This window comes from Mercenaria mercenaria, chromosome 1, assembly GCF_021730395.1.
Source record: "Mercenaria mercenaria strain notata chromosome 1, MADL_Memer_1, whole genome shotgun sequence".
Classification (NCBI taxonomy): Eukaryota; Metazoa; Mollusca; class Bivalvia; order Venerida; family Veneridae; genus Mercenaria; species Mercenaria mercenaria.
Window position 1 is genome coordinate 94,216,078 of NC_069361.1, and position 25,985 is coordinate 94,242,062.

Here is a 25,985-nt window from a genome sequence, read left to right on the forward strand (position 1 = left end):
AACAACTAGAATATTTAACCTCATAGTTGTTACTAACATCATCAACATTTAATTGAAATCTGAGTGGAAAAAACAATGGTCTTTCTTGAGATGTGGCTGATTGCACAACATTGACCGTTTTGTCCTTCCAAAGTAAAGACTGTATATAGTGGCAAAAGTGTTTATAATAGTGAATTGTTTGGTCAATATTCATTGCTGCGTATTCAGAGCTGTTCTCCTAAGGAGGTGAAGAAAACAACAACAACGACAACAATACCCTCTAAGTAAGTACCCCAACATAATCTTCAACATATAACACTTTCGTTATAATTTTCTTGTTACTTTGAGTTTCACGCCTTTAGGCGGGATAAAATGATATTTGTTGTGTTTCATTCATTGTACATCTTAGTCTTTCCTCATCATTTAACTTGAAAGTATCATATAGAGCCTACATTCCTGATTATACATTTATCAGAATAATGGTCTTGATGACATCTGAGCTAAGTTTGAAACTCAATCAGTTCGGATGAACAACTACGTAAGTCTGAATTTAAGCACGGCCTTATATATGCAATACATTTCATTCCATATACCGAAACGTAGAGGTCAATTTCGCATATGGGTCATGATCAGTCAATAACACTAAATACATGTACAACAATAAAATCCTGCTCATACTACAAAGACAATGTTTTTTTCTCCAACATTCACGAAACCCCATCAGAATGTCTGTTTGCCTACAACAAAGACACAAGTATCACTATATCATCTCCTGTTCTATCAGTACTACATACACTGCTTTGTTTGGCGCGAAGTTCCCTTTTGCTGCTTTTGCAGCAACTTTCGTACTTGTAAAGAATATGTACATCAGTTGTTTCAAAACGATAAGTTCTCATTCTCTCATATATTTGCGACTTCTTCACCTCAAAAACTCTCCAATAAGCCTAGCAAACATTAAAACAACTCCTTTTATATCAGTTTCAAAATATTGAAAGCTCTCTCCCAAATATGGAATGCTATCTAATAAATTATAGCATTAGCCCAGTCAGCTAGGTAGGCTAGACCCTAGAGATTTATTGAGCTACATGTTGAAATACTCACTGACCTACCTGACCCAAGCATTCTGCAGAAAGTAGCAGAGATTTTCTGCAATGAAATACTCCAAGGAAAAGAAAATGAGACATCATTTAAAATCTTATAAAATAAAAAAGTGGAAAACCACAGCTCGCCCAACACGACATAAAATTACAACAATACCATGTTTGGTAATGACTACGTATGGAAAGAACGATGATGGTTTTGTGCTCTAAATGGCCATCATTTAGTTAAAAATATGATGTTAAAATGGCTGAATCTCTGACATTGCCCAAAATGGCTGTTGTTTGATAATACGAAAAATTTTCACGTGACCGATTTTCATAATTTTTCAACCAGCGACACCATTGTGTAACATTAAATATTGACCCCGTTGAAAATTGTCCCTATTGATCAAAATTTAATGTTGAATTGTTGGCGGTGTCAATTCTCAACATTGAAAAATGTTCTTTTGATCAAAATTTACTGTTGAAATGTTGACAGGGTCAATTCTCAACGTTGAAAAAGGACCTTTTGATCAAAATTTAATGTTGAAGTTTTGACGGGGTCAATTCTCAACGTTGAAAAAGGATCCATGGGGTCTATTTTCAACGGGGTCAGTATTTAATGTTACATCGGTTATATTACTAGACAAAATGTCCAAACCTCAAACTAATTCCAGCATGAAGTTTTATTGCTGATTTATAACCTTTAGTTATGTATACAATGCAGGAAAAAAGTCATAGCCAAACTCTGAAAATTTGTTGATATTTAAGGGCAGCTGTCTGGATATGTCTCGTATCATTCACCATGTGAAGTTGTGCATTAGAGATACCACTCAGCCAGACCACAGTTATGGCTTTTGACTTAGTCAGAAACGTTTATGCCCGTTTATGCATATTTTGACTAAGTCAAGGGTCATAACTTCACATGCTTTTTGAGATACTTGCGACACAAACTTAGGCCTTTTATGCATATTTTTAACTAAGGCAATGACCATAACTGTGGTCTGACTCCGTGAGATCCAAATTAAAATCCACGGTGCACAACTTTCCAACTTGGGGTGGGCGGACACAAAAACGTATTTGGTACATCTGGTGACCTTATCTGTAGATTTGTGAAACTCGTTAATCATATCGGGGTTGAACAAACAATGGGATGAAAATAAAATCTGTGAAACATTGGTTTCTTCTATGCGTGAAGTTTGCATCCAGTAATTTTTAATCTTCCATTTCCAGTTGTCAAATCGTATTGTTATTTTGATAAAAAGTGACTAATGAAGTTCGTATGTTTTAGGGTGATGGCAATAGATTTGGAACAAAATATTTTATTTATAAGATATGGATATTTTCGGGAAGGTTATTGTTTGTTTTATTGTTTTTAACAGAAAATATCACCAGACAGTCGCCCCCAAGTCAGTAAATTAAGGGTATGACTGAATAGCGAAATCTAGTAGATTTCGCGAAATCTAATCAAATTAGCGAAATCTAGACATAAAATGTAAACTAATGAATAATTTTAAAAATCCTTTTAAGCTTTTATTAAAAATATAAATCTACATGTGCATGTCAATTTTCAAGAAAATATACTTATATTTAGGGTGGTTTTGAAGCGAAAAACTTATACGGGTCTAGATTTCGCCCGATTCTACATGCGCGGAAATCTCAAGTGACAGGTAAAATCAAGACATAAAATTTAAAGTGATGAAGTTTCTTTTTAAATCTTTGTAGGCATTTATTAAGAATATATTTCTTAGTTTGCATGTCAATTTTCAAGAAAAAATATTTATATATAAGGAGGTTTTGAAACGAAAAACGTATACGGGTGTTGATTTCGCCAGATTTTATATGCGCAGAAATCTCAAGTGACAGGCAAAATCAAGACATAAAATCTAAAGTGATGAATACTTTTTAAAATCCTTTTAAGCTTTTATTAAGAATATGTTTTTACGTGTGCATGTCAATTTTCAAGAAAAAATATTTATACTTAGTATTAATTAGAAACGAAAAATATATACGGGTGTTGATTTTGCCAGATGGTCAGTGACATGCAAAATCAAGTCATAAAATTTAAAGTGATGAATAATTTAAAAAAATCCTTTTAAGCTTTTATCGGGAATATAAATATACGTTTGCATGTCAATTTTCAAGAAAAAATATTTATATTTAGGGTGGTTTTGAAGCGAAAAACGTATACTGACCATCTGGCAAAATCAACACCCGTATATATTGTCTTTATATTTATTATTTATCTATCTTATTTATTTATAAATTCATCACTTTAAATTTTATGTCTTGATTTTACCTGTCACTTGAGATTTCCACGCATGTAGAATCGGGCGAAATCTAGACCCGTATAAGTTTTTCGCTTCAAAACCACCCTAAATATAGATATTTTTTCTTGAAAATTGACATGCACACGTAGATTTATAGTTTTAATAAAAGCTTAAAAGGATTTGTAAAAATATTCATTAGTTTACATTTTATGTCTAGATTTCGCTAATTTGATTAGATTTCGCGAAATCTACTAGTTTTCGCTATTCAGTCATACCGGTAAATTAATTGATTGTTGGGAGTACCTCGTTTACAAGTTTATGTAGTACCGTGTACGGACTTTTATCCATGAAGGATGACGTAAGGGCATGACTAGATACCGGAAAGGGCCCTTTCCGTGATATTTGATCGGAAAGGGCCTAACATGATCGGAAAGGGCCTGCCATATGTTTATTATTGGAATTGATTTAACTATTTCTTCATATTTCATTATGACATAATAAAAGAAAATAAATTACGAAAAAAAAGTTATCAATTTGTTATTTTTAAATGAAAATACGAGTCATGGCATAAACCGCGCTGATCGGAAAGGGCTTAACATGATCGGAAAGGGCCTGCTATATGTTTATTATTGGAACTAATTCTATTATTTTTTCACATTTCATTTAACAAATTAAAAAGGAAATTATTTAAGATAAAAAAATTATCAATATTCGATTTTTAAATGAATTATGGACAAAATACGGGTCATGACATAAACCGCGCTGATCGGAAAGGGCTTAAAATGATCGGAAAGGGCCTGCTATATGTTTATTATTGGAACTAATTCTATTATTTTTTCACATTTCATTTAACAAATTAAAAAGGAAATTATTTAAGATAAAAAAATTATCAATATTCGATTTTTAAATGAATTATGGACAAAATACGGGTCATGACATAAACCGCGTTGATCGGAAAGGGCTTAAAATGATCGGAAAGGGCCTGCTATATGTTTATTATTGGAAATTGTTTATTTATTTCTTCATATTTCATTTATCAAATCAAAAAGAGAAGAACTAACGAAAAAAATATATGAATTTTTTATTTTTAGATGAATTATAGGCAAAATACGCGCCAGTACATAAAGCGCGCTGATCGGAAAGGGCTTAACATGATCGGAAAGGGCCTGCTATATGTTTATTATTGGAAATTATTTATTTCTTTCTTCATATTTCGTTTATCAAATCAAAAAGAAAAGAACTTAAGAAAAAAATAACATTTATTTTTATTTTTAAATGAATTATTGACAATATACGCGTCAGTACATAAACTAAATGTATTTTAGTTATATGTTTTTAACTCCGTGTAAATTGCACATTGATGAGATAATAATAAATACAGATCTCCCTTAAATATTTATAAAACATGTATTTATTGCAAGTTTAATAATAACAATAATTCTTGCAATATACTTTTAAAGTTTATTGCTCATCGTTTTGTTAAAAGTACCTTATAATTGTTATTAACGAACGGACAGGTTATTCATATGTCACCTATCAATCAACAAGTTGAGTAAACACTGATTGCTACCTGTCAATCAAAATATTTAAAGAAGGTTAGATGTTTTTACGGCTTTTCGTTGACAAAATAATTTGCCATTGAGTAAATGATGCTTTATTCAATAATATAATATATAAACCATAGACTGATTTCAGAAACGCAACATTCGAATAATAATGCTATATTTGGTGACAGTTACGTTACACCCCTAGAAAAGCATACCAGTGGCAATATGCATTTCAAATATAAATGTGCCTTCTATGGTGTATCTGGAATGTCAACACGTAAAAAATTCAGGCCAATGAATGATAGATTATTAAAGGACAAACCAAGGTAAAAAGTAAATTTCTATTTTTGCTAAATATTTATAATATTTTCTTTCGGTGAAAGAACAAGACAAAGTTATAAACTTTTGCTAATCTAAGTAATGGAAATAGTTACAATTTGTAAACCAAGTACTATCATAATCATATGTTAAGTGTAAACAAACATGTGCAACACTGTTACGCCTTATGTGTTACTACCATGAGTTGCCAAAAATACATTATAATAATTAGCTTCAGTACCTATTCAAATGTTGGTATGTGAAATGACGTGTAGTGAATACATACATTATTAACAAAATAGTAATACAATATAAAATAAAAGCATCAATACGACGTTTAGGAATAACATTACAGATTGGATATACCAATTATTTTTTTTATATCACGAATACGTATTATTTTTATAAACGTATACGATAATGATTTTTAAATACATATGTTTTATATTTCAGGTATGTCTTCTTAAACATCGGAGGTAACAATATTGTCAACTGCTGTTCGCCGGCTGATATATTTACGGCCTTATAAGCATTTCTTGTGCAAAAATAAAAATACTACCGAATGTACTTGTTTTTTTTCTTCAATTCTTCAATTTGCAGGAATAACGACAAGTATTAAATTAGATAAAAGCTTATCATATTAACTGCACTTACCTCACATAATATACAATTCGTCTTACACTGTTCCGTGCAAACGGTACACACATTTTGCTTAAGAAACATGTATGCTAAGAATCAGGTGACTTTTTACCCAAAACATTTAACGGCATTGTTTGAAGAAAGCAATTAAAAGTCAATAAAGGCTATTATCTGTCCAAAAGGCAAAGTGTAAAAAATATTGTTATAATATAAAGACATTATTTGTCACATGGCACTTGTGTGTGCTTACAAATATACTGATTAATTGATATAATCAATAGGTGTGATAATCCAATCAAACTCTATCAGGACTAATCAGAGGCACGTGTTTGTTACGCCGCATATATTCAAAGGCCGGTCCTTTCCGATCAGCGCGGTTTATGCACTGACATGTGTTTTGTGTATAGTTCATTTAAAAATCGATAATGATCTTTTTTCTTAATTTATTTTCTTTTGTTAAACGAAATACGAAATATGAAGAAACAAATAGATAATTTTAAATAATAAACATGTGACAGACCCTTTCCGATCATGTTAGGCCCTTCTCGATCAGCGTAGTTTATATCATAACCCGTATTTTGTCTATAATTCATTTAAAAATCATAAATAGCTATTTCATAATTCATAATTTATTTTCTTTTCTATTTCATAAATGAAATATGAATAAATAAATAAATAAATAAGTTCCAATAATAAACATACAGCAGGTCCTTTCCGATCATGTTAAGCCCTTTCCGATCAGCGCGGTTTATGTCATGACCCGTATTTTATCTATAATTCATTTAAATTTCGAGTATTAATAATTGTTTTATTTTAAATTATTTTCTTTTTCATTTGTTAAATGAAATATGAAGTAATAATTAAATAATTTCCAATAATAAACATGTGACAGGCCCTTTCCGATCATGTTAAGCCATTTCCGATCAGCGCGGTTTATGTCATGACTCGTATTTTGTCTATAATTCTTTTAAAAATAACAAATTGATAACTTTTTTTTCGTAATTTATTTTCTTTTATTATGTCATAATGAAATATGAAGAGATAATTAAATAATTTCCAATAATAAACATGTGACAGGCCCTTTCCGATCATGTTAAGACCTTTCCGGTCAGTGCGGTTTATGTCATGACCCATATATTGTCTATAATTCATTTAAAATTCGAGTATTGATAATTGTTTTATTTTAAATTATTTTCTTTTTCATTTGTTAAATGAAATATGAAGTAATAATTGAATAATTTCCAATAATAAACATGTGACAGGCCCTTTTCGGAACATGTTAAGCCCTTTCCGATCAGCGCGGTTTATGTCATGACTCGTATTTTGTCTATAATTCATTTAAAAATAACAAATTGATAACTTTTTTTTGTAATTTATTTTCTTTTATTATGTCATAATGAAATATGAAGAAATAATTAACTAAATTCCAGTAATAAACATATGGCAGGCCCTTTCCGATCATGTTAAGTCCTTTTTGCGGAAAGGGCCCTTTCCGGTATCTAGTCATAGCGATGACGTAATACACATGTAGAAAAAGAACTAGAGAAATGGCTGAATTTCGGGTGACGACTGGAAGAGACGGAATTCGATCATTTGGTGGTTAGTACATGTACTTTTGCGCTACTTTTCTGAAGAAATCTTAATACAAATGATAAGATTCGAATGACGCAGAGTTTCTTTCTGTTCAGTCCCAAAGTTGGAAGAGACGCAAATTGTTGCATGTGGAAATGTGGGTGGGATGTGCAGTTTCTCTTTGAAAATTTCATTTCATGATGAAATTGTCAACGTAAAGGTACTTTTAAGGTTCAAGTAATCTGTTTTGATGACGTCATATATTGCTTTAGAGACAGGTGGGCAGAAATAGTTGCTTACAGAACTTTTATTTAGCAAATTATAACCACAGGAAAGATAACTCTTGCAAAGCCTTGATTCAGGAAAATTTTCCAAAAATTGTGTCCACAAAAAAAATATGAAATGCCAGCATTTGATTTTCAAACCTATCTTATCATGTTACAAAGAGGGTATTTAAAACACTGCATGAATTTTAACAGTGTTCGAAATTCACGGTAGTCCGACAGCCCGTGGCTACCAAATTTCAGCTGGAAGTGGCTATTCCTACGGTCCCGTAAGAATAGCCTCACAGGCTATTCCTACGGCTCTCCCGTAAGAGTAGTGAAATAGCCCGCAGGTGGCTATTCCTACGGCTCTAAAGACAGTTTTGTATGTCTATCTTGAACTGCATTGTACTGAATTAATTTAAATGGTATATTTTCGAACAAATTGTTTACCTTTTAGTATCACATCGAGAGAGAACTTTGCATGTCAATTTTCAAGAAAAAATAGTTATATATAAGGTGGTTTTGAAACGAAAAACGTATTACGGGTGTTGATTTCGCCAGATTCTACTCATTCTCGCATACCAGAGGTCTACCGTGGTTCGTCTCGGGAATTTGACGAACCTCTGATGGATGAGAATGGATTCTACTGTATACGCAGAAATTTTAAATGACAGGCAAAATCAAGATATAAAATTTAAAGTGATAATTTTTTAAAGAATCATTTTAAGCTTTTATTCACGAAAAACGTTTGAGGGTGTTGATTTGGACAGAATTTATATGCAAAGAAATCTCAAGTAAAAGGCAAAATCAAGACATAAAATCTAAAGTGTTGAATACTTCTTAAAATCCTTTTAAGCTTTTATTAAGTATATATTTCTACGTGTGCATGCCAATTTTCAAGAAAAAATATACTTATACTAAGTATTAATTAGAAACGAAAAGTATATACGGGTGTTGATTTTGCCAGATGGTCATCGACATGCAAAATCAAGTCATAAAGTCATGAAGATTACAGGGAGCACTTTGGTAAGAATTATTATCATTTCATTTCAAACCACAGTTTGTGGTTCCCATATCTTGCCATCCAAATTAATTGCCTTATTTTTTCAGTTCACTTAGAGATAATCGTCTTTAAGATATGTAAGTGTTATTTTACATTGTTTTAAAGAAAAGGAAGTAATATTCAAATCACTGAACTTAGCGCAAATATCGGTTAAAAACCAATAATTACCGGTATGCAGCGTTCGACACTAACTTTTTTGCCAGGTATCCCGAAGGAATACCTGCTGGGAAATTTAGGAATCCCTGCTGAAAATTAGGAGTCCCTGATAACAAAATGTGGTTAGAACATGAAAAAACTAAAATCTAACAAACACAACTGTTTACAGTATTACATGTATTTTATTTCCACTTTATTTCCATTTTACATCAATGACAACAATAGCTTGTATGACTTTTGCTGTAAAAGAATAATGTCATTTCTGTCCAAGTCTTCTTCCCCCTCATCTTCACTACCATCGCACTCCTCTGCGATTTGTTGTAAAGTTTGTCTAAATGTATGCCGCCTAGTTCATTCCCCCTTATAACCCCCTTATTTGTAATCATTTTTGACATAAAAAAAATTCCGAAAAGTCTCTCTTAAATAAAAAAAAAATCAAAAAAAAAAAAAAAAAAAAAAATGTTCCGACCTACCTACCCTAATTTTTTGAGCATGTTACCAGATACAAAGACTTTTTAGGCCTTATTAATGCAACTCCAACAGACTTTATCTAAAACTAGTACATTGGTCATAACAGATTTTCTTAAACATTTCATATTTTACTTGTTTTATTTTGCACATTGCCTAAAAGTGGGTGGGGTTTAGTGTTTGCATGCTTTTATTATCAGCAAATTCTTCTAAATAAGAGCTGCTTTGGCAACAGTGATCATATTTTTCGTAAATGCAGACGTTTTATTGGCTTTTTATTTTAGTTTGTACTAGAAAAATCTTGTAAGAAATGATAAAAATGTTCGAAAATGTCGGTCTAGAAAACGAGTAACGAAAAACTAAAGTAACAGTTAAAGTTCTTGAAAAGATAACTGTTTTAACTTTATTTTCTCATCATACCACGTATAATTTCTGCTTATTTAATTTGTTTTGCCCAAACAAAGCCTCGGCAATGATAATAAATTTGTTATAGACCGTGACGGCCGACCGGCTCATGTAATCGTATCGAGCACACAAAATAATGGTACAAACACGATAATCTAAGGCTGCATTGTTTATCAATTAACTTGTAAACATTGATCAATAAACATCTTTGATAATGACAAGGCATATTGTACTAAATACAAACCGCGAGATAAGCACGTGTCATTTGGCGCGTGGCGTGACTGACATCTGTCGGTAGCTAATTAACATACGACGCTCCGCCTACTGCCATATTTCCGCTTGTGCCGGCGAACAATATTGAAATTCACTGGGATTTTGATTGACAGGGGGCAGAACTATCGAACTTTGAACGCATCTAAGTAAATTTCCGCGAGTCAAGCCGACGCGCGTGCCGTAATTTATGCGGGTAAAATACGAGTTTTTCTCGATTTTCGCAGGGTCAAAACCCGGGACCTTGGGTCAACTGAAGCAAAAGACCGATGTTTGAGCGAACAAGACTGGGGAATTTCATTTTTTTAGAATCATATTTTATCTGGAAATCAAGAGTCCCGACGGAACACCGAAATTGTGAACTTTAGGATCCCTTGCGGATTTTTGGTGTCCTCGGGATCCCGGAACACCGTTAGTGTCGAACGCTGGTATGTTGTTAGTACCAGGTAGATAAATGGTTTATAGCGGTGGAAGAACAATTCATCAGAATATAGTTTGTACTGTTTTTCAAGGAATTTGTTTAATTTTTCAAAGTTTCTTTTTAAGAGTTTTACTTCAGTTTAGACCACAATTACTGCCTGTGCTTGTGAACATGTAGAAAATATTATTAGTCTTCTTATAAAACAATGTTTCACATTCTGAGTACATTTTCATGTTTTTATTGAAAAGGGGAAAATCTGGGTGAATTCGCCAATTTCACAATAGATACTTATTTGGCAGATGTGAAATAAGTACATGCACTTTTTAAAGGACGTGGCTTAAAGAAGCTGCATAAAAATTTGATCTTTTCAAGGAAAAATAAGTTTTCTAATACCACTTGCATTTGGCCTCCATTACATGTTCATTATCATTAAGTCACTGTTAAATTTTGATTGGAAGGTAGGTGCATTTTCTTTCGGGTGGTGATCAAATATTCATGCATTAAAACTTTAATTGCCGGACAGCTACATATTGTGTGTGAAAATGCTTAACATAACATTGACAGGAAAATGTGTCATTTGATGATTTTCCAGCCTTTCTGGTACTAGAGGAAGAATCCAGGCGCTTGCCAGGCACGTAGGAAGCATTTTTAGAGTGGGGACGGGAGCTAGGGCGGCGTACATTTTGAAAGTCAGCCGACCTATAACAAACCCAGTTCCATGAAATGTTAAACAACGTTTTTTTTTGTGTGTGTGTGTTTTTTTTTTAAAAAAAAGTGGTTGTTAAAACCTCAAAAACAACTATAAAACTGCAGGACACAGCTAAAATTGACTCGTTGTCAAAAGATTGTTAAGAGAATTAGCTTAATTGGTCAAATTTTTGGGAGGGGCGCCCTGGGCGTGAAACTGAAAAGTAAACCATTTGTTCGAAAATATACCAGTTGAATTAATTCAGTACAATGCAATACAAGGTGGACATACAAACTGTCTTTAGAGCCGTAGGAATAGCCACCTGCGGGCTATTTCACTATTCTTACGGAGAGCCGTAGGAATAGCCTGTGAGGCTATTCTTACGGGACCGTAGGAATAGCCACTTCCATTTCAGCTCGGGCTACCGATTTTCCACAGGTACAAGCCCGACTGGGCTACCGAATTTTCCTCATTTGTTTAAAAAAAACATGCTAATTAAACGAGTACTGCATCGTGATTTTCAAAACTGAGAAACGCTTATGGAATTATTGGTTTTTGCACTCTTATGTGTTGACAATCAAACACAGTGTTAAAGACGTAACCGCAGCTCTAATTGGCTGAATACAATCACCTCTAGCGTAACGAATAATTTGATTAGCTTTCACACTTCTCGCGAAAATCTCACAAGTACCTGCAGTAGGTGGAGCTTAAATTATGCTATCAGCGTGTGTGTAATGTGTATTCAGCACTCGGTATTACATCTTACAAATTGTCAACAGTCCGAGTTGCAGTAATTGGCGAGTGCGGATCCTAAAAAATCGGGCATAACAGTTTAGATTTCGTTTTGGCAAGGAGTGTCGTGTCCGATGCTTTTGGACTCTGACGATGCTGATCTGGACTGGAGTATTTCGAGTTAAATTTTTTCAAAAACATGGCAAACATGTACTGTATGTCTTTTTTATTACTTCAAACATGCATATATGGAGATGTCTGTAAAACAAAATGTTATATGGTGCAAAAATTATGTATTTTAAGGTGTTAAACTTAAAGTTCGGGCTAGTGAAATTGGTGTCGGGCTTGGAAAATTTTTAATCTGGTAGCCCGAACGGGCTATTGGATTCAAATCTGAATTTCGTACACTGTTTTAAGACTTAAAAATGTGCAGATTAGAAATTATACACTGTTTTCCAAAGTGAAAGTACCATGTATTTGAATGGGGCAAACTTTTCACCTATATTTTTTTTACTGAATGGCTTTGTAATCTCTCTAAAGAAACTAGGGAAATGTTCCTTTATAATGGATGAATAAGTCATATTAAATTAAATCAAATACATTTACTAATGATTTAGCAGTGTTCCAGCCAGGATTTGAAAAGGGCAGGGTGCTACTGGCGGCAGAGCTCCAGATAAGTTTTTGGTGCAATTGGGTATTTACCCATCACTTTTTGTCTGAATTGGGTATTGGAAATTTGAATTGGGTAAAAATAATATCATTACCCAGCCTTTTCAGAAGTAATTGGGTATTTGCTAAAACCAATTGGGTATTTCACCAATCTCGCACTAACACTGACTATTTTTTGCTTACAGTATACATGATATATATCATTAAACAGGGTTGACTAAGTACCTAAGTACTTTAATGGCGCCCTTCAATGTTTAATACAAAAATTTATTTAAAATTGTAATGAATGTTCCATACTGTTGTTTTCTTTTTCACTTTTAATGCAGTCAGAGATCAGTTCATCCACAGTATCCCGAACGATGTGGTCACCGCAGTATGCATTCTCCCAAAAGATGTCATCCAGTATTGTGACACTACATCGTCACAAACAGATAACTGTCATTGTTGAACAGCAAAATATCCCACCAATTTGTTTGTTTGTGCTGCAACAATGTTTTTTCTGCAACCTCTTTTACATTTTATTGGCGTAAAATTGTTTACAAAGCGTCCAAATAACTCTGATCAGCCGACTGAATGGCCCTGTGATTTTTCCGATTAATTGCAACCTGTTCTGCGGTAACATATAACTAGTCAGTCAAATCTAACGTTAAAGTCTCGTACCCATTCTACAATGTTCTAGTAATAAGGAAAATGCGATACGCAAGCGATTTTTTACGAATTGGGTGTTAGGAATTTTACTTGCGTTTCAGTACGCACACTGTATGAATTCAATTGAGTTTTCTGCAATTTTAATTGCATAAATACGCAAATACGCAGCTTATCTGGAGCTCTGGAGAGTGATATCTGATGTGGCTACGATCCATGGTAATGTGGTTTGATTAAAAGGATTCACCTAAAAAGGTCATACTCCCAATCTCCGGACGTCGATCTAAAACTTTTCTTCTGTAAATACTGTGTGCAAAGACAATCTACATTTCAGAAACTTTACTTAAAGTAATTTACATAAGCCTCTAAATGTTGAAATCTATTAGCATATGTTATGAGGAAAATATGCACACATTTAATAATGAATTATTTGACGACATGAAACGCACGTGTTTAATTTTCCTGTCAAAATGTAATACAGAGTTCAGGATTTTTGTTTACCATCTTATTTTCAAGTCGTGAAACGCAAGATTCTTAGCTATTTTCATATTAACATCCGATAAATTGGTGCATTTTGCACGGCGACATCAAATAAAATTGCGACATCCATAATAAACGTTTTCGGTGGCAGGGTCTACGCGCAAGACTGGAGTACCCCTTCCGCAAACACAATATCCGTCATGAAACGCACGTGCTTCTTTCCGGTCGAAATTATAATAACGTGTACACTAAGTAATAATTTTCGCAAGTGTGAACATTCGATGAACAAAAGTATCCTCAGATGTTACAAACAAAAACAAGAGGTTCTTGCAGTTTTGTATATATATTTTTTGTGGTTCATTACTGTTTTTTAGCTCATCTGATTTTTTGAAAAAAAATGATGAGTTATTGTCATCACTTGAGCGGTTCGGCATCGGCGTCGGCGTTGCCTGGTTAAGTTTTATGTTTAGGTCAGCTTTTCTCCTAAACTATCAAAGCTATTGCTTTGAAACTTGGAATACTTGTTCACCATCATAAGCTGACCCTGTATAGCAAGAAACATAACTCCATCTTGCTTTTTGCAAGATTTATGGCCCCTTTTGTACTTAGAAAATATCAGATTTCTTGGTTAAGTTTTATGTTTAGGTCAACTTTTCTCCTAAACTGTCAAAGCTATTGCTTTGAAACTTGGAATACTTGTTCACCATCATAAGCAGACCCTGTACATCAAGAAACATAACTCCATCTTGCTTTTTGCAAGAATTATTGCCCCTTTTGGACTTAGAAAATCAGTTTTCTTGGTTAAGTTTTATGTTTAGGTCAGCTTTTATCCTAAACTATCAAAGCTATTGCTTTAAAACTTGCAACACTTGTTCACCATCAGAAGCTGACCCTGTACATCAAGAAACGTAACTCCATCCTGCTTTTTGCAAGATTTATGGCCCCTTTTGGACTTAGAAAATATCAGATTTCTTGGTTAAGTTTTATGTTTAGGTCAACTTTTCTCCTAAACTATCAAAGCTATTGCTTTGAAACTTGGAATACTTGTTCACCATCATAAGCAGACCCTGTACATCAAGAAACATAACTCCATCTTGCTTTTTGCAAAAATTATTGCCCCTTTTGGACTTAGAAAATCAGTTTTCTTGGTTAAGTTTTATGTTTAGGTCAGCTTTTATCCTAAACTATCAAAGCTATTGCTTTAAAACTTGCAACACTTGTTCACCATCAGAAGCTGACCCTGTACATCAAGAAATGTAACTCCATCCTGCTTTTTGCAAGATTTATGGCCCCTTTTGGACTTAGAAAATATCAGATTTCTTGGTTAAGTTTTATGTTTAGGTCAACTTTTTCTCTTAAACTATCAAAGCTATTGCTTTGAAACTTGCAACACTTGTTCACCATCATAAGCGGACCCTGTACAGCAAGCAACATAACTCCATCCTGCTTTTTGCAATAATTATTGCCCCTTTTGGACTTAGAAAATCATTTTCTTGGTTGAGTATTATGTTTAAGTCAACTTTTCTCATAAACTATCAAAGCTATTGCTTTAAAACTTGCAACAGTTTTTCACCATCATAAGTGGACACTGTACATCAAGAAACATAACTCTGTCCTGCTTTTTGCAAGAATGATGGCCCTTTTTAGACTTAGAAAATCATGGGTAGGACAATATTTCTATTGTACAAAAAAAATCAGATGAGCGTCAGCACCCGCAAGGCGGTGCTCTTGTTTTTGTTTTGTTTTTTTTCCCTTAAGAATGGACAACCATGTTGCAGCAGACGACTTCTTTTGTTAATCAATCGATAGTGTTAAACAAAATGTTTTGGGGTTCTTCACGTGCATTCAAATATTTTCAACGTTTAATAGTGTTATTTGTTTGTAACATTTGCGAAAAGCCGCCGACGTATTTTCAAAGACTAGATCTAAGTCTCACCTTTTTTATTTTAGATAAGTATACTTACATCTAGATAACAACTGCTAAATCAAAAGTTTTATTGCCTCTAACAACGATAATTACGAAAGTGATGTTCAAAAAAAGATCCCGAAAATATTTTTAGTTAATTATCGAATTTACAAGTTGACAAAATGTAGCGCGTACACAGTCCCGCTCTCATGGCGTCTAGCTTGACAGATGTCTCAGGGTTCTCCCCATGATTTTGTTATAGCCGGGCTCTGTGGAATTATAGCCGGGTACACTTTTTAGCCGTTTATCGCGATAAACATATTATTGAAGATATATATGAAAGAATATAGTAAAAGCGATTTAATCAAATTATTGATGCTATCTACCTTCTCTAATACTATGTTTTGACTTATCCGAATTTTTGTCGTCCTAAATATCCTGCAGTTTCGGTACGATTTTTCCTGATTTTCACCAATAGCAGCTGCAGTTTTGCAAGTTTTGCAGGTAGTTTTTATTGAAATAGCCTAGCTTTTACTTGCTGGATTTGGAAAGTACAATATTAATGGTTCGGCATGTTCTACCAGCGTCCGTTATTTTTTGGTTGCAACTGAAGTTACTGAACAGATTCGTCAATTTCTGCCGACCTGTTTCGTTTTAAATTATGCCAAAATTAATTACATACAATATCAAAATTTGTTTGATATATAAAAGTATTTAAACCCTATTTATTTCTGCTCAAAACAAAATGTTGTTTGCAAAAATTGTCGTGCACGAAAACGAAAGTACAATTTGACAGTTGGCGGTAAAAGCCGATTGTTTGTAACACTGTCCGTGACGACGTTCCGCGACTATATTAATTATTATCGAGTTTGCCTTCAGGCATGATCAAAACAGGTAATTATCGACTGACTATGTTTACAGGTGATAAAGAAATGTACACTAAGGCATATATTTACTGGACTCAATAGGGCACAGGACGCTATTAAAAACGGCAGGGTGCTTTGAGAAAGGAGCAAGGCGACGCGCCCTTCTTTTCCGTGCTAGCTGGAACACTGTGTAGCAGAAAAAATGCAATTAACTGCAGTCACTTTTGCACAAAAAAAACTGATATAGTAATATTTATAATCAAAAACACAATTGAATTGTCATTTATAGTTATACACATATTAGAGTTAAAAACATAATTTCATTCCAATAATCTAACTAACAAAAAGTGGTGGTTGTTGCAATTATAATAAATTGTATAGGATTTTGGGGTGTAGGATTTCGTCGTTTTTAGCTTGTCTGATTTTTGGACTGGCTACCATAACATAACTTAACTGATGCTATTTTATATTCTGATGGTCGCATCCATTAAGTTACGGCATAACCCCATTTGTTAAATGTTTACCTAACCAGGTTGAACTGCAACATCTGTGCACTGACTCTTGAGAAACTGATGACGTCGTGCAAAGTTTAAAGCACATGGTTATTTTTCAGGGGTCACGCTGTTGATCGCCACTTCAGCCATTTGCGACAAAAAAATTAAATGTGGCTCCGAAATTTTCTAATTGGCAAAAATAGCCCGGAGCTATGTCTGTCTACAAAACTAGGCCAGTTTTACAGCATTTACAAACCAAAAGGTGCGAAAAAGCGATAATCTGTATATCTATAGACAAACAACATCCGTTATTGAAAGGGAGGGAGCCAATTTGCAAAATTTTTATTTGATCATGCAGTTAATTGACAATAATAAGATTATTAAATACTGGATAATTATAATCATCATTTTGTGCACTTGATACGATTTTATGAACAATCGGCTGTTAGACGATCTATAGCAAATTTTCTATGAGTGCCGAGGCTAAGTTTTGGCAAAAACAAATAAAAAAAATGCTTTTAGATAAGCAGAAATTGTAAGTATTGAATAGCTATGACGATAGAAAAGCAATGTATCAAAAATTTAATACTAACTTAAGAGTCTGTGGCATTTGATTTGATGAAATTATAGCATGTCAGACTTTTGGCTCGATTTTGGTTAGGTTTCAATATGGGGTTTGTTTCAGCTCAGACATCCACTCTCTGAAGTGGAATTACTTTAGCTAATCTGATTTATGAAAAAATTCTACAAGGTATTGTCATCACTTGGTCATCTGTGACGATGTTGGTTAAAATTTTTGTTTAGGCCCACCTTTTCTCATAATCTATAACAGGCTGGTCACATTGCCTTTTCATGCTTAAAAGCCCATTTGAGCTAATATGAAATTAGGTGCTACCTATCATGCAGAAAGCCTGTTAAATTAAGCTTAATAAAGATGCAAATTGCAATTCATGAAAAACTGTGTTCTGTATTTGGTGGATAAAACAGTAAAATTGAATATGTCTGGATGGAAGTGTCATGAATGGAACTGATGACAAAAATAAGTTTGCATCTGTTTAGAATTACATGAATCAAATAAAATGAAAAAAATATCCCAGTTACTTTTGACATGCCTTGTGTATATCATAGACAATTAAAAAGCACTTACTGTAGCTGATACCATGCCATTCACATAATTCGGCTGTGCCCAGCATGGTCCAGAATTTCAAACTATATATACAACCATTTTGCCGCCAAAACTGGTGCAGCTATTTTATTCACAAATCATGAAATTCAAGTTTCTCCGGTGAATAGAAAGTGAATTAATGATACAATATTTAAAATACCAAATCCTGCGGTAAACAAGAAGTAAACACTGGTGTCTGCGGTGAATAGAATGTTAAAAACGAAATTTGATCGCCAATCATTCACCGAATGCGGTGAAGGAACAGTGAACTGCTGCGGTGAATAGCTTCATTAACTTTCTATTAACTTTCGATTCACCGGAGAAGGCTTACTTGTTCTGTAAGGGGAAGCAGGGCTTCCACTAGACCTGAAAACCCGAGTCCCAGGACCCTTGGGTCCAAATTTTGAAGGGTCCTTTTCCAAAAAACGGGTCCTGTCCCAACATGTCAATATGTTTTACTAAATTTTCTTATATAGTAATACGCAACTGGTAGTGCAATAAAACCAAGATCATGTTACAACATAATAAAAATGTCTGTTTCAGGTCACATTGTAAACTAATACACGTGCATTTATCAAAAATCATGTTATATTGATTAGTTCTGTATGCCATACTTAATATCAACTGCGTCATGGAAAAGGGCTCAGTGTCATAGCAACGGATGACTCAACAAGAAGACAGTATATGAATATTATAGAAGTTTTAGATGCCAATTGAAGCTTTATTAAATGTTCTGCTTTATTTTAATGGTTTCTTATGCATGTACAAATGATGTTAAATATTTAACTTATTAACTATACTGGTTTAAAACTACAAAAACGGAAGAAACTGTATGTCATAATTGTTTACATGGCTTTGTTTCAAAAGTGAAAGTTGATGCAATTCTAATTAAAATCTATGCTAAGTGTATGTAGTTTTTAAATGTTAATCTTCCAGAGCATGATGACAGATGGACAGATAGTGGGGGTTCCGGGAAGTTCCGAGGACGTGGCAGTTACAGAGGAAATAGGAGATCATTCAACAACAAAAGTATGAATTATTTGTTCAGCACGTATATTTCCAAAACATTAAACACTCCCCAGGCGACTCTTTCAATTTTTCCATGAACCAAGTTTTCTGGTTTTAGCTAACACCTGAGCACATTGTACTCAAGGATATTGTGATTACCAAATACCTTGTGTCTGTCATACTACTCATACATTGTCTTTTGTCATTAGTTGTGCGGTGACAACAATTTGACTGTTTACACTGTAGGGGTTAAAATTTTTGCCCAATCTAAATGAAGCTTTGTCAGAATGTTACCAACATTAAAATCTCTGACAGGTTTGTTACTGGGTCATCTTGCTTCAAAAACAAGGTCACTACATGTAGATCAATTAGTAAGAAAACCTTGAAAACACTCTAGAGGCCATATTTTCTACCTAATCTTCATAAATCTTTTTCAGAATGCATGTCTCTATAAAATTTAGGTCAGGTTTGAAATTGTGTTACCTGAGATATTAAACTAGGTCACTAGGTTAAGTCATGGAAATAAAACATTGTTTACATTCTGGAGACCTTATTTTCTACTTGATAATCATAAATGTTTGTCTAAATGTTTATCTCCATAAAATAGAAGATAGGTTCTCGATTGGATTACCCGAGGTAAAAAAACTAGGTCACTTGATCAAGTCATAGAAAAATTTTGTTAACACTGGAGGCCTTATTTTCTAATTGATCTTATAACACTTTGTCAGAATTTTTGGCGCTATTAAACCTAGGTCAAGTTTCAAAACTGACTTACCTGAGGTCGGAAACTAGGACACAAGGTCAAATCAAAGAAAAAACTTACCAACACTCCACAGGCCACATTTTCTATTTGATTTTCATAAAACTTTGCCAGAATGATTTTCTTACAAATTAGGTCAAGTTCAAAACTTGGTTATCAGAGGTTGTAAACTATGTCATTAGGTCAAATCCTAAAAAAAACTTGCTTATCCTGTAGGGGCTACATTTTCTGTTTAATGATCATAAATCTTTGTCAAATTGTGTGTCTCTGCAATCTGTGTCAGTTTGGAAAATGAGGTACCAGATGTCAAGAACTAAGTCACCAGGTTAAATCATAGAAAAACTTTGTTGACCCTTACTACCAGACTTCCGGAAAGTCATCAGTCCGACGGACATGACAGCAAAATTTTGAAGCAGTTTGCTGTTTTTTAACCTGGATGCAGTCAGACTGACCGGCATTTATCGTATACCGAGAACCGCAGCATCTCGGACAAAATGGCATCATTTAAAAAATACCGGTGCAGAGTTCAGAAATTAATGAAAAAACACGCCTGTCGAATGTACAGAAAGCTGAAATAAGTACGAAATGAAGAGGTTCTACCTTAATATAAATGATAAATGGCAAAAATGTGTGCCTAGCTTGTAAAACAGCGTGTTAAACTGGTAGTTTACAGAGGCTTTTTTGATTCTGCATTACAAGTTCATTTTCGGTCCGGTGAAATATTTTGCGGTCTGGCAGATTTTTGGACATTGCCAGACCGAATGTCCGGCCAATTTTCCCAACTTTCCGGAAGTCTGTACTACTTGATCTTCATAATACTTGGTCAGAATGTTTGCCTGTTTAAAATCTAGTATAAATTTATAACTTGGTCACTTGAGTGATAAACTAGGTCACCAAGTCAAGTCGTTGGAAAAAACTTAATTAATGATCTGCTTGATTTACATAAAACATGCTCATAATGTTTATTTCTAGGAAATCTACTTTGAATAATATCACAGAACTGTTTGTTCAAATAATTTGTTGAAAAAACTGACCCAATTTCAAAATAATTTCAGATATAATTATATTCCATGTATGACCCTCTAATAATATTTACCATTGTTCATTGTTCTTTAAAATATCTAGTATGATTAATATGTAGAGTCAAACCTGATTCTAGCTAACTACCTCTGGTAATTTTAATAATGTTTTTTTTTTTAATATATATTTTTTGTGTTGTATTGTGTGTCCATATCATTCTGTGATATGTAGTTTGTACAGCACGTTTGAACGTTTATCTTATAGACGAAAAGAGTGCTATAAAAATCTGGTTAGTAATAATAATAATAAAATTGTTCACTTACGTGAGCAAAGTAGGGCCATCATGGAAATATCAATTTATGTTAGAGTAGGTTCTTATCAGTCCCTCATTGTTATTAGAGGTACTTCTGCTGCTTAATGAAATAGCTTAATTTTTCACAGAATATATCCTTTTCTTAAGAAGTATACTACTGATTCATGCAAGTAATGTTTGATAAAGTTTACTATGATGATTAACTACTATTTTAGAAAGCTATGGCTTCAGCAGTTACAGTCGAAGAAGTTCTGGTAGCCCATTCAGGAGTAGAGGTCGAGGTAGAGGTGGGCCTAACCCCCGGAGTCGTGTAGATGATGAAGGAGATGATGTCATGGGTGGCGAAGATGCTCAAACGTCACATAGCAGATTGTGTGTTAATACTGTTTTTTGTTAAGTTCTCTTCCTGTAATCTATTGATTTTGATTTTCTATAAAGTCAAAATTTGCATTTTTAGCTTGACTATTCGAAGAATAGGGGAGCTATCCTACTCGCCCCGGCGTGAGCGTCACACAAATGTTAAAGTTTGCGTACCACCCCAAATATTTTCAAAGTCCATCGAGATATTGCTTTCATATTTTGCATACTTGTTTACCATCATGACCCCAGTCTGTAAAAAGGAGGAGGCAACTCTATCAAGCATTTTGACTGAATTATGGCCCCTTTTCGACTTAGAATATGCTTATTGTAATGCTAAAGTTTTACTCATTGCTTATATTATACTATCAAGCACTGAGAATAGTCGAGCGCGCTGTCCACTGACAGCTCTTGTTTAGATTTTTTTGACAGCTTGGAAAATTCACAAAAGGGACAATTTCTCAAAACCCGTTTCATGTACTGCTTTGAAACCTTGTAGGAAGGTTCAAAAACTCATTTTACACCCCCAGGCCCCCTAGTGTAACCTTTAAGGGATCAGCCTTCAAAGTTTGAAAGTTCACAAAGATGACAATTTTTCGAACAATTGTTACAGATGTAGCTTTGAAACTTTAGATGATTTTAAAACTCATTTTGCATTTACTCCACGAGTCAAAGCTCCTGTGGGCAGACACTTTCAGGCAGTGGCATTTTGACTGAATTATGGCCCCTTTTCGACTTGGAATATAATGTTAAAGTTCGCGTACCACCCCAAATATTTTCAAAGTCCATTGAGATATTGCTTTGATATTTTGCATACTTGTTTACCATCATGACCCAAGTCTGTAAAAAGGAGGAGGCAACTCTATCAAGCATTTTGACTGAATTATGGCCCCTTTTCGACTTGGAATATAATGTTAAAGTTTGCGTACCACCCCAAATATTTTCAAAGTCCATTGAGATATTGCTTTGATATTTTGCATACTTGTTTCACATCATGACCCCAGTCTGTAAAAAAGAGGAGGCAACTCTATCAAGCATTTTGACTGAATTATGGACCCTTTTTGACTTAGAATATGCTTATTGTAATGTTAAAGTTTGCGTACCACCCCAAATAGCCTGCCCGCTTAGCTCAATAGGTAAGAGCGTTGGTCTACGGATCTCGGGGTCGCGAGTTCGATCCTCGGGCGGGGCGTATGTTCTCCGTGACTATTTGATGAACGACATTGTGTCTGATATCATTAGTCCTTTACCTCTGATTCATGTGGGGAAGTTGGCAGTTACTTGCGGAGAACAGGTTTGTACTGGTACAGAATCCAGGAACACTGGTTAGGTTAACTGCCTGCCGTTACATGACTGAAATACTGTTGAAAAACGGCGTTAAACCTAAAACAAACCAAAACCACCCCAAATATTTTCAAAGTCCATTGAGATATTGCTTTGATATTTTGCATACTAGTTTACCATCATGACCCCAGTCTGTAAAAAGGAGGAGGCAACTCTATCAAGCATTTTGACTGAATTATGGCCATGCTTATTGTAATGTTAAAGTTTTACTCATAGCTTATATTATACTATCCAGCACTGAGAATAGTCGAGCGTGCTGTCCACTGACAGCTCTTGTTGGCCCTACTATTCAAAAAGCAATTGCTTCCGCATTTGGTTTTTGTAAGCTGGTTTCTCAGTAACCACTTGTGGGAATGAATTGAAACTTCACACACTTATTCAATGATGAACTGACTTGCAATGCACAGGTTCCATAGCTCTGTTTTGCTGTTTTACAGAATTATACCCCTTTGTTGACTTAGCAATTTTTGGTTAAGTTTTCGTTAGGAAGCATGTATTGGAATGAATTGAAACTTTATACACTTGTTCGCTGTGATGATCTGACATACTTTTTCGACTTACCAATTTATTTTTAAGATTATGTATGGAAACTGGTATCTTGGTACCAACTAATGGAAATGGATTGAAACGTCACACACTTGTCCACTGTGATGATCTGACATGCATTGATCTGATGTCATAACTATTTTGCAAAATCATGCAGCTTTTTCGACTTAAGTGTTCATTCATTTAACTTTCTTTAGAAAAAAAAATGATGAGTAATTGTCATCACTTGATCGGCGTGCCCGCCCGCTTAGCTCAGTAGGTAGAGCGTCGGTCTACGGATCGCGGGGTCGTGAGTTCGATCCTCGGGCGGGGCGTATGTTCTCCGTGACTATTTGGTAAACGACATTGTGTCTGAAATCATTAGTCCTCCACCTCTGATTCATGTGGGGAAGTTGGCAGTTACTTTCGGAGAACAGGTTTGTACTGGTACAGAATCCAGGAACACTGGTTAGGTTAACTGCCCGCCGTTACATGACTGAAATACTGTTGAAAAACGGCGTTAAACCCAAAACAAACAAACAAACAAAACTTGATCGGCGTTGGCGTTGCCTGGTCAAGTTTAATGTTTAGATCAGCTTTTCTCTTAAACTATCAAAGCTATTGCTTTAAAACTTACAACACTTGTTCACCACCAATAGCTGACTCTGGTAAGCAAGAAACATAACTCCATCCTGCTTTTTGCAAGAATTATGGCCCCTTTTGGACTTAGAAAATATCAGATTTCTTGGTTAAGTTTTATGTTTAGGTCAACTTTTCTCCTAAACTATCAAAGCTATTGCTTTGAAACTTGCAACACTTGATCACCATCAAAAGCTGACACTGTACAGCAAGATACATAACTCCATTCTGCTTTTTGCAAGAAATATGGCCCCTTTTCGAAAATATCAGATTTCTTGGTTAAGTTTTGTGTTTAGGTCAACTTTTCTCTTTAACGGTCAAAGCTATTGCTTTAAAACTTTGAGTGGTTATTCACCATTAAAAGGTGACTCTGCACAGCAAGTACTGTAACTCTACATTGCTTTTTGAAAGAATTATGGCCCCTTTTGGACTTAGAAAATCATGGGTAGGACAATATTTCTATTATAGAGACAAAAAAATCAGATGAGCGTCTGCACCTGCAAGGCGGTGCTCTTGTTTAACTATGTTTTAGATTGGCTTAAAAGGTAGCTGATGAAGTTGTGAAAACAGTAATTCAGGAAATGCCTAAATTATCCACCTGTCATCTTGCAGTATAAATGTATTATACCTGTTTTATCAGAATGAGTTTATGTGATTTTATTTAGTTTATGTGAGGGAAATGTGTGTCACTAGGCTTTAAGAAACAATTTATTATACCCCCACCAAACATGTTTGAGGGGGGTATATAGGAGTCAGTTTTGTCGCGTCCCGTCCCGTCCCGTCCCGTCCCGAAATCTATTATCTCAGTTATTACCAAATGGATTTGATTCAGACTTAAAATACATGTTCCACCTTATCACCCACATCATGTGACACAAGGTGCATAACTCTTGACACCCAAGTTTTCATGAATTATGTCCCCTTTTACTTAGAATTTAAGGTTAATTTTGTTGTATTTTCACTATATCTCAGTTATTACTAAATGGATTTGATTCAAACTTAAAATAGATGTTCCACCTCATCACCCACATCATGTGACATAAGGTGCATAACTCTGACACCATTTTTTTTTATGAATTATGCCCCTTTTTACTTAGAATTTAAGGTTGATATTGATGTATTTTCACTTTATCTCAGTTACTACTGAATGGATTTGATTCAAACTTAAAATAGATGTTCCACCTCATCACCCACATCATGTGCCCACATCATGTGACACAAGGTGCATAACTCTGACACCAAGTTTTCATGAATTATGTCCCCTTTTACTTAGAATTTAAGGTTAATTTTGTTGTATTTTCACTATATCTCAGTTATTACTAAATGGATTTGATTCAGACTTAAAATAGTTGTTCCCCCTCATCACCCAGATGATGTGACATAAGGTGCTTAACTCTGACATAAATTTTTTATGAATTATGTCCCCTTTTACTTTAAATTTAAGGTTGATTTTGATGTATTTTCACTATATCTCAATTATTACAAAATGGATTTGATTCAAACTTAAAATAGATGTTCCACCTCATCACCCACATCATGTGACACAAGGTGCATAACTCTGACACCAATTTTTCATGAATTATGCCCCTTCTTACTTAGAATTTAAGGTCAATTTTGATGTATTTCACTATATCTCAATTACTACTGAATGGATTTGATTCAGACTTAAAATAGATGTTCCACCTCATCACTCACATCATGTGACACAAGGTGCATAACTCTGACACTATTTTTCTTGAATTGTGTCCCCTTTTACCTAGAATTTAAGGTTAATTTTGATGTATTTTCACTATATCTCATTCTGATTGGCTTAGAGCCAAAGGGAAGTAACCTTTTTTTAACCTTTGTACTGAGTTTCTTCCCCTTAAATTCCAGGAATTAGTCTATTTTTAGAAATCCTATTTTTAAATTTTCAATATTT

General features: G+C 34.3%; 1 protein-coding gene across 1 annotated transcript in view; it reads left to right on the forward strand.

Moving 5' to 3' along the window:
- Positions 1–7,342: 7,342 nt before the first annotated feature.
- The window catches only part of LOC123564340 (nuclear RNA export factor 1-like), a 44,768-nt gene continuing 26,125 nt past the window's right edge, over positions 7,343–25,985 (forward strand). The window contains exons 1-3 of the mRNA XM_053517666.1: positions 7,343–7,431; positions 19,035–19,127; positions 21,415–21,571. Coding sequence (XP_053373641.1) covers positions 7,380–7,431; positions 19,035–19,127; positions 21,415–21,571 — 302 coding nt within the window. The 5' untranslated portion in view covers positions 7,343–7,379. The remainder of the gene's footprint in view (positions 7,432–19,034; positions 19,128–21,414; positions 21,572–25,985) is intronic.